Source organism: Equus quagga, chromosome 4 (assembly GCF_021613505.1).
Source record: "Equus quagga isolate Etosha38 chromosome 4, UCLA_HA_Equagga_1.0, whole genome shotgun sequence".
NCBI lineage: Eukaryota > Metazoa > Chordata > Mammalia > Perissodactyla > Equidae > Equus > Equus quagga.
Window position 1 is genome coordinate 64,074,351 of NC_060270.1, and position 15,110 is coordinate 64,089,460.

Consider the following 15,110-nt stretch of genomic DNA (forward strand, 5'->3'; position numbering starts at 1 on the left):
CACAATGGTGCCTAAAACCACATAAGATAATTAAGAAAAGGAATAGAACATTCTGAAGTTTCAAGTTACCATAGATTTCCTTGGAGGACATTCCTGGACAAAGGTAAAGGAAAAAGAGTAGAAGAAAAGAAAATGTCATTTCCATAGTTCATGCCTACTATAAGAGTCAAAATTTTAAGTAATGCCTAACATGCTCTCTGCTCCTTTGTCTCATCAGTGATACAGCAATGGTCCAGTGCCCCTCAGAAGCAATCTCTTTGAGGAACCAAATGGAGCAACTGCCTGTACTTACATACATCTGGGAAAACAGAAATTCTCTCTGAGAGAAGACTACAGTGGGATAAAATGTACAGGTGCCTAAAATGACACTCAGTGCTTTGACACACTTACTATGTGACCAGAGGGGAAAAGCTTCTGTCTGCCATTAAAAGGATATCATTTCACACAACTTTAACTTAAATAAATAACTCTACATAAAATTCAGTTTAAAAACTTAAAGGATTCCTAGAACCAAGTTTATCTTATAAACCCTAAAAAAAAAATTAACCCAATGTTGTCACTGAAGAGGCAAATCAAATCAATTTTCAATCCATTAACCCATTTTTACATCATAAATGTTTTTCCATTTTGAACCATGACAATTTTTTTCTGTTGATTTTAATATTTAATATAAAATATAAAGATAACATTTGAATTTTCAAAAATATATCAAGAATTAAATTTTAAACCAGTGTTTTCTCGATTCAAATCATTATAAGAAATAATTAATAAAGGAAATGATGGAATCTTTCCCAACAGACACTAAAGATTGAATTATTTTTGCAAATACTAAAAACAAAATTGCTGAATCCAAAATAAGCCTAAAATGGATTACCTTTCTTTGTCAGATAGTTCATACTATTGGCTATAGCAGCAGTCTTTCCTTGAGAATCCAAGACAGTAAACCTAGCATAATCATCCACAAAAAAATTATCTGAAAAAAAAAGAAACAGTTTTATAATTAACATGCCTAAATTCAATCTAATATTAAGATTCAACTGATAATCTGATTTGACCATAATACAAGATTTACAAAAATGCATGAGTGAATAAATGCATGAGTTTCATGTTTGTTGAACAAGTTCACAGCATAACCCCTACCCCATTAATCACATTTTAAGACACAAAGTTAATAAAAAATGGACATGGCTCACATAACTCTCATATATGTACATGTCAGTTTAATGGTTTAAATTTATTCTATCCCCACTCCAGTCACTTCACAACTGGAGAATGAGCTCTCAAAGAGAACCCCAACTCCATTTCTCCCTTCCTTAGTTCACCCACCATAGTAAGCTCTTCCCTATCCTACTGGGGGAGGGATAAGTGGGAGAGAAAATATAAGAAAACTCTATTTTAATTTTTTCATGTCTAACAAAACATTTTTTTTTAAAGATTTTATTGTTTTCCTTTTTTTTTTCTCCCCAAAGCCCCCGGTACATAGTTGTATATTCTTCATTGTGGGTCCTTCTAGTTGTGGCATGTGGGACGCTGCCTCAGCGTGGTTCGATGAGCAGTGCCATGTCCGCGCCCAGGATTCGAACCAACGAAACACTGGGCCGCCTGCAGCAGAGCGTGCGAACTTAACCACTCGGCCACGGGGCCAGACCCAAAACAATACATTTTTAACCTTAACAAAAACAAAAGGTCATTTCCAGAATCATGTTCTCCAATTAGTGCCCACGGGCAATGCTCTTATTAATCATTTCCCCCTCAGATCATTCTTGTTACAACTCCAGCGTCATCAAGGCACTCCTCTGCTCTAAACTACCCAGTAATTTCTTCCTCCCTACAAAACGGTCTCCAGCCTGGTATCATAAACCTTGTATCTCCAGCAATCTCGCCAATCTTATGCATTATTACACCCCAATACAAATGCCATTCTTCTCTCACTGTCCTCCAAACACAGCCTGCTTGCCCACCCTCCCGCCTATTCACCTGTCCACCCACTCATCCACCTATCCTTTCATACAACACAGCACACTGAGGGCCTACTGTCCTTTCAGTCAATATTCCAGTGAAGGAGAGCAATGGTAAACAAGACAGACATCGCCACGACATCATGTAGGGGATGGGAGAAAGCACGTAGTGTCCTTCTAAAAAGGCCACAGGACAGCAAAGGCCAAGAGCAGCGAAGATGACAGAGCTTTGACCACTGGGTCAGGAGGATGACAGCTGCTCCTTCACTGACAGCTCCAACTGCTCACCAAGCAGACTGCACCTTTGCCGCCGTGGACTAGCACTGCTTCAGAGCTGATGACGACAACATGCAGCGAAGAAAGACAGCCAGAAACACGAACTATTTTTATGCTCCTTACTCATGAGTACTCCAAAGATAACTCTTTATAGTTTAATTTAAAATGATGCAAGCGATAAAAACTCAGGACAAAGACTTGCCCTGCTCTACTAAAACTTCTGCTAAGAAGCTAAAACCTAGCTGTGAATAAACAATTTAGCTCACTTTCTGACTACTTTCTCTCTCAAATGCAAGCATATATGTACATTCTCCTCTGCCTAAAAGAAAAGGAATTCAGTCTTGAGTAGATTAGAGATAGGTGCCATAAAGGAACAACCATAAATAGATCTATACATTCATTATGTTCAACTACAATAACAAATATATACACGGTTTGACTTCACCATTGCATGTCTTTCCCTCCCCATTGACCTTCCCTGGGCGCTTGATGACAGCTCCATCTTATTTCCAGCTGTTAGCTAAAGTGGCCTTCGGAGTCTCAAGGGAAGGCAAAAGGAGCAAATTACACCTGGGCTTAACACAGCTGCCTCTTAAAAGGTATAATCAACAAGCAAAGTGTTTACTACTTATACAATGGAATATTAATCAGCCATAAAAAGGAATGAGGCACTGAGAGAGGCTACAATATGGATGAACCTTAAAAATATCATACTAAATGAAAGAAGCCAGTTACAAAGAATTTCCAATTAAATGAAATATCCAGAATAGAAAAATCCATAGAAACAGAAACCAGATTAGCGCTTGCTAGAGGACAGAAGTGGGAAATAGAGAGTGACTACTAACAGGTACATCACTTCTTTTTGGGGTGATGATAATGTTCTAAACTAGATAGTAGCGATGATTGCATAACTTTGACAATACACTAAAAATTGTACACTTTACAAGGTGGAGTTTTATGGTATGTACACTATTTCTCAATGAAACTTTTTTTTTTTAAAAGGCATTCTTATGTTCTCAAGTGTAAAACTCTGAGATATTTGTCGACATTACTGCTGATTCCAGAAGGAGGATGACGAAAAGACAGCTGCTTAAGAGTTTTATGACTGTAAGAAAGTCAAGAATACAGGTCTATTCTTATTATCTAATGCCTGTTCAGTTGGCATTTAAAAGGCACTGAATATTTTTCAAAGTTTTTAAAAAGGATTTTCCAGGAAGAATTTCTCTCCTTTTGGAGGAAACCCCTGTGAATTTAGGAGGTCATATTATGAACTTTAGGTGCAATGAGTTTAAACATAAAATTGTGTCACAATCGTGGGTTATCTTCTGAACACTACAATTCAGTAAATGCAAAGATTCTGAAGAACAAATCAAAAAAAGCCCAAAGTTGCTCCGGAAATGCTCCTTACTGGTTGCTGTTAAATCCAGGTACTGTCGCTCGGCCGTGAGAATCCTCGAATTGATTCGTGGAACGACATTTGGCTGATTCATGATGTACTCTACCACATCCTGATCGTTCGACAGTTCACCCTGCAGGAGATAAGACACAGGGTCGGGGCAGGATGAGTGTTAAACAAATCTGATCACTAATAATTTATTAGGAACTAAAAAATCATTAACTTTATAATATCTTCTTATGTACTGGTAATAGATAAACACACAAGTTACCAGCATGTCATAGGTCCCCGTCATTGCCAAGCACAGCCTGGCATGTTATGTACAGTATCTCTAACTCTTTCAACAATGTGAGGCAGACATTGCTGACGTCCATTTTAAAGATGAGGAAGCTGTCACAGAGAAAGGTTAAGTAACTTACCCAAAGTCACAGAGCTTAGGAGAAGTGAATATGAAATGCACACCACCGTGCTTTCCCAGAAATAAGTAAGCTCTACAAATTAGTTAAGAGTTAACAGAGGCAGAAATCCATTCTGAGATCCGCTCAAAGGGAGCTTCTCTCTAAAGAAGAAAGCGAAATGCCTTCTCTCAAACAGTTAATACACTTTGTAATAAAATCCACCTGTGGGGCCCGCCCCGTGGCCGAGTGGTTAAGTTCATGAGCTCCGCTTCGGTGGCCCAGGGTTTCGCTGGTGTCCCACATGCCACAACTAGAAGGACCCACAACTAAAATATACAACTATGTACTGGGGGGCTTTGGGAAGAAAAAGGAAAAATAAAATCTTGGAAAAAAAAAAATCCATCCAAAGCTTTTTTGAATCTCAGGCATCTAAGTAACCCTACATTTCCCAGTCTCAGTTGTTAGTGGGAGGGGAAATCACTTACCGTTTATTCTTCTCTTTTATACCTCTCATATCATAGAAATACTCGTACTTCATAAAGGTGATCTCAGAGCCAAGTGTAAATATGGAAACTTTCAAGATTTTCACACTTAAAATATTTCATACAAAGCCATATTATAAAGCGATTTTCAGGAGGGATAGATGTGAATCAAATATACACAGTCAAGTCTAAAAACTTCCAGTTAGACATCGACTGTGGCTACTTACCTCAAGAGAGAGAACTCACATGCAAATTCTCAGACTATAAGCTAATCATGAGCATATGAGCCGACCACCTCAGAAGACTTAGAGAAATCGACCACTCAGTGCAGGCGTAAGCCCACGCACACAACTTGGTCTCTGTCACAAATCTGAACTGGCCCCAGTCAAAAGCTGAACTAGCTCAAGGAGGGCAATTTAGCAACATCTATCAAAATTTTAAATGTACATGTCTTTTGACGCAGCTCATCTACACATGCGCACGCACACAGAGACAGACACACACACACACACACACACACACACAGAGTCATCGTTTCCAGAAAGCAAAGAAGAGTGACAGGGGAACAGGAGTGAATGGGCGAAAGTTTCTCTCCATTTACACCTTTATACACATTTTCAATTTCACATCATCTGCATATCATATCTTTATATGAAATTTATAATGAATTCAGTTCAAAATTTCAAATGTACATTACTCTTGGACACAATTTCAATAACTTGTATTTCTCAGGAAAAAAAGTACAAAGATATACATATTAGAATATTCACTGAGCACTATTTATAAGAGAGAAAATCTACAAGCAATGTCCAACATGACAGGATTAAGTCATTGCTCATTCTTTTTTTTTTTAAAGACTGGCATCTGAGCTAACATCTGTTGCCAATCTTCTTCTCTCTCTTTTGTCTTTCTTTCTTTCTTCTTCTCCCCAAAGCCCCCCAATACATAGTTGTATATTCTAATTGTGAGTGCCTCTGGTTGTTGCTATATGGAACGCCACCTCAGCATGGCCTGACAAGCAGTACTAGGTCTGTGCCCAAGATCTGATCCGGTGAAGCCCTGGGCCACCGAAAAGGAGCATGCAAACTTAACCACTCAGCCACAGGGGCAGCCCCAATTGTTCACTCTTTAAAATAGAATACCATACGGCAATCTAAAAGTGTTGAGATAGAGTTATATGTTGAGAAATGCAAAGCTAAGATATATTCAATTAGAAAGGTAAGTTTAAAAATGCACATATAAGTACACACAAATCAGTATACAAGGAGACACAGAAATATTTCTCTAGGGATTGAGACAAAGGGAAGAACTTTCCTTTTTACTTTATATATTTTAATATTCCCCAAATTTAGTATTTTCTGAATATGTACAGGAGCAAATATTACTTTTGTCATAATATTTAAAATAAAAACTTTCTTATCTAGATCAAACCAAACTTCTCACTAGCAACACAAAGGGAAGTAGAGAAAACTAGCATTCAAAGAAGGAATAATATTTGAAAATGATTATTCTTTTAAACAACAGATAAGTTAGTATTTGAAAAACAAAAACTTTTTTTACATCCAAAAATGTTGAAGAAGAAATGTTTTAAATGGAGTTGGAAAGCCAAATTGTTTGAATTATCTTTTATTTTTTCACTAAACAAAGAAATAATAATTACCATTCCTTCTAGACTATTTTTACCTTTGGAAAACAAGCCAAACTCATTCAAATAAAAACTCTGTTTTCATGTTTCATTGCAGCAGTTCCATGAAGAAGAAATTCCCTAACAAAAGTACTAGGACCTATCCTTATTCATGGGGGCACAGGAAATGGAATTTGGCCAACACCATTTTTTTGTATGAATGCACTGACAATGAGCACAATAAATAACTTCTTCTAAAAACATACTTCTGATCTTTTCAACAAATGGTGCTGGGAAAACTGGATATCCACATGCAAAACAATGAAGTAGGACCCTGACCTCACACCCCACACAAAAATTCATGCCAAATAGATCAAAGACATAAACTTAACAGCTAACACTATTAAATTCTTAGAAGAAAACACTAAGGAAAATCTTCAAGACATTGGATTTGACAATGATTTCTTCAATATGACACCAAAATCACGGGCGAAAAAATAGTTAAGTTGGACTTCATCAAAACTGAAAACTTTTGTGCATCAAAGGACACCCTCAAGAAAGTGAAAAGAAAACCAACAGCAGGGATGAAAATGTTTGCAAATCATATGTCTAATAAGGGATAAATATTCAAAATATAAAAAGAATTTCTACACTTCACAACAAAAAAACCAACTCAATTCAAAAATGGGCAAAGTACTTGAACAGACACTTCTCCAAAGAAGATATACAAATGGTCATTAAGCACATGAAAAGACGCTCAGTCTCATTAGTTCTTAGGGAAATGCAAATAAAAACCACAACGGGACACCGCTTCACACCAACTAGAAGAGCTATAATCAAAATATTAGAAACTAACAGATGTTGGTGAGGATGTGGAGAAATTGTAATTTTTGAACATGTGCTGGTGGGAATGTAAAATGACACAGGTGCTATGGAAAACACTCTAGTAGTTCCTCAAAATGTTAAACATAGGATTACCATATGATCCAGCAATTCCACTTCTAGGTATATACCCAAAAGAACTGAAAGCAGGCACTTGAGCAGATATTTGTAAACCAATGTTCACAGCAGCATTATCCACAATAGCCAAAAGGTGGAAACAACCCAAGTGCTCATCAACACATGAACAAATAAACAAAATGTGGTATATACACATCATTCAATCTTAACAGGAAGGACATTCTAATATATGCTATAATATGTATGAACCTTAAAATAAGCAAGACACAAAAATGACAAACACTGTATGATGCCACGTACATGACGTACCTAGAATGGGCAAACTCACAGACAGAAAGTAGAACAGTGGTTATCAGTGGCTGGGAGAAGGCACTGAGGAGTTGTGGTTTAATGGGTAGACGGGTGCTGTTTGGGATGAGGAAAATGTTCTGGAGACGGACAGTGGTAACGGCTGTACAATACTGTGAGTGTACCTAATGTCGCAGATTGTGCATTTAAAAATGGTCAAAATGGTAAAATTTTATGCTTTATATATTTTACTTCAATGAAATTTTTCTTAAGCATATATTTCTGCTTAGAGTTAATACTGTATCAACATTATTTGATAATTAAAATAGTATTTGAGAGTGACATTCAACAGAAATGACAGATTTCTAAAAAGCCTTTCTTCCAAAAGAACATGAAGAACACTAGAAAAAAATGTCAAACTTTCAAAACTCCAGAAATTAACCAAAGGCTGGCAAAATTCCAAGGGACTTTTATTCAGGAAAAGGCTGAACCTTGGTAGGAAAAGTAACCTTCGTGATTTTTCAACTTTTAATAATTTTCACTTGCCCTATTACTCTCCACCCTCTCCTCAGCTACGCAGGAGCCTTGAAAACCAACAGCCCTGCAATCAAGGTGGGAAGCAGCAGCCGAGGAAAGTTCCCAGGCACTCTCTCCACTGAGATGAACCAGACCTCACTCACTGTGGGTGGAGAGCCTTTCCTGGGGGTGGTCATCAAAAGCAATCGGGGCAATTGATTAGTGTCTCGGTTGCATGAAGTGGTGATAAGAGTCGGGTTAACATGAAGCTGGCCCAAAATATAAAAGAAAAAGCTGGGGAATGACATGTCCATAGGGGTTTTGAAGAGCTCTCACATACTCCTCGGAATCTAAAAGGTCCTATGCATGGTGCCCAGGGGGGTGTGCAGGCCCAGCAAACATCTTTGAAGGCCCGAAGCTCTCACCTCTGACTAACGCTGACACTCAGTGCAAGCAAGAACAGGAGGCTAAGGCAGAGCTGTAAAGAGCCTGGTTGAGTGTTACAGATGTGCCCCAGCATGTAAACAGACATCCTCAGGGAAAACTGGGAGACTTTTTTGGATTAATGAATTTAAGAAAATCTCTGTTTTGTCATTAGCTGACCAATAAGCTAACAAGCAGAGACTCAAGAGGCTACACATGACAAAAAACACAGACTAAAGAATCAGTACAGGAGAGTCAGTAAACAAACAACATCTGCACAACAAACCCTGGTAGGGCACAGCCTCTGAGGTCTAGAGTGCCACATTGTAGTGATTAACATGGCGTTAGCAACAAAAACTTCAAAGGCATGCGAAACAAACAAAAAAGTACAGCCACACTTGGGAAAAAAAGCAGTTAGTACATACTGTTCCTGAGACAGCCCAAGCATTGGACTTACTAGACAAGAGATTTTAAATCAGCTACTTAAATATATTCAAAAAACTAAAAGAAACCCTTTGAGGGGTTTGAGACCTATGTGTCACCGAATAGACAATTTCAATAAAGAGGAAAAAACTATGGAAAAGAACCAAATAGAAAAACTAGAGTTAAAAAGTACAATAATTGAAATGAAATATTAACTAGAAGGGGTTAACAGCAGATTTTGGCTGGCAGTAAAAAGAATCAGTGAACTTGAAGATACATCAATCGAGATTATCCAGTCTAAGGAACAGAAAAAAAGAGACCTGTGGAACATTATACAGTATCAATATATACATATATCCAGAGAGGAGAGAAAGAAAGAGACAGTGTGTGACAAAGAATCTGGCTGGATTTCTGGTTCCTGAGAGGTAACCTCTTAATCCTGGAATTTCCTGAGTGATAGCAGTGATGTCTTTGTTATTTATCAAGGGCTCCTCAGACCACACTTCATAGTTTATACTAATGAGATGACTCACGGTGGGCCCTTACATAGTTTACATTAATAAGACAACTCAGAACGGAGGCTGCCTAAGGCAGAAAGACCAACCACATGATTAGAGGGCTGGGGTTTTGAGCAGCATGCTATCAGTCCAACCTCTAGAAACAGTAGGGAGACTGGAGACTGATCACATGAGCAGTACTTCAATCAATCACGTCTATATAACGAAGCCCCAATAAAAACTCTGGACACCAAAACTTGACTGAGCTTCCCTGGTTGACAGCATCTGACATTTATCACCTGTCAGTGGGCCAGGAGAGTAACGTATCCTGGCTTCATGAGAAGAAGTCATAGAATCTTTACATTTGGAACCTTCTTAAACCTTTGCCTGTGCATCTCACCCTTTGGCTGGTTCTGATATGTATTCTTTTACTATAATAACACTGATTGTAAGGACAGCACTGTCCTGAGTTCTATAAGCCATTCTGGCAAATTATCAAAATTGAGAGGGTTATTGGGAACCCCTGCATTTGCAGCCAATTGATGATCATAAAGGAAGGTGGCCTGGGCACCCCTGAACTTGTGACTGGTGTCTGAAGTGAAGGCAATCTTGTGGAGGACTATGTCCTTAACCTGTCAAATTTGGCCTAACTCTGAATAGTTTCGTGTTAGAAGTCATTACAGGCAGAAAGACTATTAGAAGAAATAATGACTGAAAAGTACCCAAATTTGATGGAAAAACATTAATTTACATATCTAAGAAATGTAATGAGGGTACATCCTTTTAATGCAGTTTTTTAATCTCAGCACTACTTATATTTTGGACCAGATAATTCTTTTGAAGGGGAGGGACTGTCCTGTGCATTGTAAGATGTTTAGCAGCATCCCTGACTCCTACCCACCAGATGCCAAGAGCGATCCCCTCTCAAAATGCGTCCAGACATTGCCAAATGTGCCAAGTAGGGCAAAATTTCTCTTATACTAACGGAATACTATAGAGCTATTTTTTTAAATTGAGAATTCAATTGAGATTCAATACTGTTAAGATGTCAATACTCCCCAAGTTGATCTACAGATTCAATGCAATTCCTATCAAAATCCCAATGGCCCTTTTGTTTGCAGAAACTGACAAGCTAATCTTAAGATTCATGTAGAAGTGAAAGGGACACAGAAGAGCCAAACAATCTTAAAAAAAAAAAACAAATAAAAGAGAAAAACCCAAAGTTGGAAAACTCACATTCGATTACAGCAGTAATCAAGACTGTGAGGTACTTACATAAGAAAAGATGGAAAACAACAGACAATCCAAAAATAAACCTACACATTAATGGGCAATTTATTTCTGACAAGGGTGCCATGACAATTTAATGGGAAAAGAGTATTCTTTTCAATAAGTGGTGCTGGGACAAATGAATATCCCAAAAGACAGGCAGTTGGATGTCAAATTGGATACGGAAAAAAAGGCAGACTCCTACCTCACACCACATACAAAAATTAACTGAAAATGGATCAAAGAACTAAACATTAAGAGAAAAACTATAAAATACTCAGAAGAAAACGTAAGTATAAATCTTCATGACCTAGAATTAAGCACATTTCTTACTTAAATGACACAAATAGCACAAGCAACAAAGGAAAAAAAGTAAATTGGACTCAATCAAAATTAAAAACATTTGTGCTTTAAAGGACACCACTAGAAAGTGAAAAGACAAAGCATAAAATGAGAGAAAATATTTGAGAATCATACATATAATAAGGGATTAGTATCTAGAACTCTTACAACTCAACAACAAAACAAGTAACCCAATTACACATGGGCAAATAATTTGAATAGATATTTCTCCAAAGAAAATATAAATGGTTAATAAGCAGAGGAAACAATGATCAACATCATTCATGTTTGAGTAATGCAAATCAAAATCACAATGAGATACCCCTTCACACCCACCAGGCTATAATCAAAGAGACAGATAATACCAAGCACTGGCTAGAATGTGGAGAAAGTGGAACCTGTATACATTGCTGGTAGAAATGTTCAACAGTGCAGCTGCTTTGGAAGACAATCTGGCAGTTCCTCAAACTGTTAAAAACAGAATTACTACATAATTCTAGAGGCAATTCCACTGCTAGTTATATATCCAAGACAACTGAGACCACATATCTACACAAAAGCTTGAATATGATTGTTTATAGCAGCATTATTCATAGCAGCCAAAAAGTAGGAAAACCCTAAGATGCATCAACTGATGAACGGATAAACAAAATGTGGTATATACCCATTCGAGGGACTATCATTTGGCCATAAAAAGGAATACTGACACATGCTCCAACAAGGTTAAACCTTGAAAACACTAGGCTAAGTGAAAGAAGTCAATCACAAAAGACCACATATCGTATGAATCCATTTATACAAAATGCCCCAAACAGGCAAATCCATAGAGACAGAAAACAGATTTGTGCTTGCCAAGGGGCAGGGTATGGGAAAATGAGGAGTGCCTGCTACTGGGCAGCGGGTGTAATGTGGGGGGGTGATGACAACGTTCTGAAATTAGAGGTGACAGCTGCATAACTCTGTGTACATACTAAAAACCACTGAATACTCCACTTTAAAAGGTTAAGTTTTAGACATGTGAGTTATATCTCAAGAATAACTATGTATAGAAAATATATGAATCTTTCCAAAGTCAGAATTCCTTACAGGTAGAAAAAATATCTCTTATAATTGCTAAGTTCTTAAGAATTTTTGGGGTAAAATTTTTAAACCAATTAGCTATTTCAACACCCATGTACAGAAAGTCTCATAAATACTTGCATTGCAGCAGAACTTGCTGGGAGTCTGGAAACCAATTATGAGTGGCATATAGAAAACAATGATACTTAAAGAATTTTATTGCGTACTACAGAGACTACAAAAAGGTAAGCAAACCATTCTCTTTCAAAATCAGCCTTGAAATACCACTCACCAAGTACACTGCTCTTTGGAAGAAGGTTGTGGTCTCCAGGATTTTGTGCATTGTGATGGTTTCCAGTTCATCAGGATCTAGCTGTTCCTTTTCCAAGGGCATTCCATTGAACAGAACGACAGGCAGCGGACCAACTCCAGTCTGCTCATAATAGCTTCTCGCTTCCTGAAACACAAGGGGCCACAAACAGCACACTTTTGTCCTTCATGAGACAATGAACAAAGTATATTTTTCATACATACATGTTCTAACAAAAAAAAATCAATAGAAATATGGTCACTAAAGAAATTTCTTTAAAAAATATCAAAAGAAACATAGTTAATATCCTACCGGGTTAATGAGTTAAATTACTGAGTTTTTATAAAACTGCAAAACCTTACAAATTAGGAAATGGTTTAGGGGTGAGGGTTGGGGGCAATTTTAAGCAGCCCAGGATACCAAACCTGAATTACATATACTACAGCCAAAATTATACAACAGCCCTTTCTGCGATGACAGAGACAGTCTGTCCTTGCTGTCCAATGCAGTAGCCACTAACCACATGTAGCTACTAAACACTTGAAATTAATTAATTTCCATTTTAAAAGCCACATGCGGCTGAGGCTATCCTAATGGGCAGCACAACTACAGACTGCCATAAATTATTAGTGCTCCTGGGCAGATAGCCTGAGACGAAATATTTATACTCAATTCTAAATTTAAAAGTCCATGTCACTAAAGAAATTATACCTATAGAAAACAAAACAAGGTTGGTGGGAAAACAGTGCTCAAAACTTGCTCTACAAAATACTGAGCTCAATCTTTTTTCCTTCTCCAGAACAAAAGAGTTTTCTTGGCAGGGAATTGCCAGGACCACAAAATGGCAAATATATCTGAGATGGAAACTTTTCCCTGACTGTCAACAGAGGTACTTCCTCCAGATATCAACCACAGACCCAAGACTAAGTTTTCAAAGGAAAAACTATATTACTACTCAAGATGTAAAAGAATTCCTTAAAATATTCTTGTTAAACATCTCCCAATTGATATTTTCTGAAAACAGCAGGATTTTTTATACATAACCTTTTAAGATAGCACAAACAGAAAAGTAATTCAATTGGGTAACTAACATCAGTCATCAGCAGCTACTCAAGATTCCACCCAGATCTAGCCACAGTAGCAGCTGACGGCACAGACTTAGCTGATGGACTTTAACACAGCACAGGCAGAAAGGGCTTCTAGGTTGATTTCTGCCATTTCTCTGTATCATTGTTTAAACTTGTAAAGTTTACATTCCCAAAATTCCTACCATGTTAATTCTGTTCCTTCCACATTAACTATTTCAGAGAAGTTCATAAAAACTCAATTTTAATATACTTTGAGCTTTGAAAACCATTCCCCCAACTAAACAAAACCCACATTATAACTCTAAGTGACAATAAGAAGTAACTAAGATTGGTTTTCCCTGGAAATGGCACCTGAGTGAAAGTCAGGAGTGGAAAGGAGGTGTTTTGACTATGTACCTTTCATTTTACAACTTGTAAATAGTTCACCAGACCAAATAACAGAATGCAACCCAATTATCAAAGAGCCAAGCTTAAAAATTGCATGCGAGAATTTCTATCAAATGATCAGCAAAAATGTTAATTCAAATAACTTAAAAACATTAATTACAGGCAAAGTCTTATAAATGAGCCACTCACAAATGACAACTGGGATTAATAAAGACTCAGAGTTAATATGCCTAGTGCAAAATGTTTGCCTGTGAAAGTCAGAACTTTTCCTAAGTACCATTATCTTACTGGCTTCGAAAGAGATAAATATACACTTATTAGAGTATATTCTGTTCAGTTTAAAAGTTCTACTTTAACTGTACTGCTGAGTTTTAGAAATAATTACTTCATTCAAATATCGGCCATAGAAGATATCACAGCTTCAGATTTATAACAAAAAGTACGCATATTTATAAACATACTAACATTTGCCAAATGCACTCATTGCTCCTTTTTTTAAAAAAAAATGCACTCATTCTTCCTTTTAAAAAAAACAAATGTACTCCTTCCTCCTTTTCAAAGAAATCTATTTCCTCGGGCTTTTTTGTATGGGGGTACAGCTTCTGCAACTTAAAAAATCTTATTAATCATTAGATTCTTAGGACCACTGGGAATCTCACAACATCCTTCCCTTGAGAGTATGTGTCTACTCAAACAGCTGGGAAACTAAGTGGCATAAATACAAACACTAGGGTCTGTTTACACGGGAAGGGCCTCTATCAGTAAAGATGCAGAAGGTGGCCAAGTCTAAGAAACTACTGAGGAGTGAAGTCTGTGCCGCTCCCATTTGATTCTTCAGCAAAATCAAGATGTCAACACATAAAAGACAACATGTAAAAACACCCTTTTCCCAATTTTTCCACTGTATTCAACATTTTTCAAGCAATTTGTGTGTGTGTGTGTATGTGTGTGTGTGTGTGTGTGTGTGTGTGTGTGTGTGTCTGAGGAAGACTGGCCCCGAGCTAACATCTGTTGCCAATCTTCCTCCTTTTGCTTGAGGAAGATTGTCGTTGAGCTAACATCTGTGGCAACCTTCTTCTATTTTATGTGGGATCCTGCCACATTGTGGCTGAAGGAGCCATACGAGGTCCACACCCGGGATCCAAACCTGCAAATCCAGGGCTGCTGAAGTGAAGCACGTGAATTTAACCACTATACCACTGGGCTGGCACCCTAGCAAATATTTTCAATATAGTAATCATCCATGATAAAAAAGGCAACAAGTACTTTTTTGTCAATACAATGAGAGAAAATGAAACATTTTCCAAATGTGAAATATGAGAAAATTCCATTAATTTCCTCAAATCTTTGGTATTCCCAAAGTAGCCCCTTTTTTTCTTTTATTTCACCTATTCTTTTCCACAGAATACTACTT

The 15,110-nt window shown here is 37.4% G+C and overlaps 1 protein-coding gene across 2 annotated transcripts in view; it reads right to left on the minus strand.

Annotated features, from left to right (window-relative positions):
* UGGT1 (UDP-glucose glycoprotein glucosyltransferase 1) overlaps window positions 1–15,110 on the minus strand; it is a 114,529-nt gene that overhangs the window by 46,171 nt on the left and 53,248 nt on the right. The window contains exons 18-21 of one of the 2 annotated variants that reach the window (XM_046658059.1): window positions 12,204–12,368; window positions 3,643–3,763; window positions 875–973; window positions 70–93 (exon numbers count right to left, since the gene is read on the minus strand). In XM_046658059.1, coding sequence (XP_046514015.1) covers window positions 70–93; window positions 875–973; window positions 3,643–3,763; window positions 12,204–12,368 — 409 coding nt within the window. The remainder of the gene's footprint in view (window positions 1–69; window positions 94–874; window positions 974–3,642; window positions 3,764–12,203; window positions 12,369–15,110) is intronic. The other variant, XM_046658060.1, reaches the window with a different exon arrangement.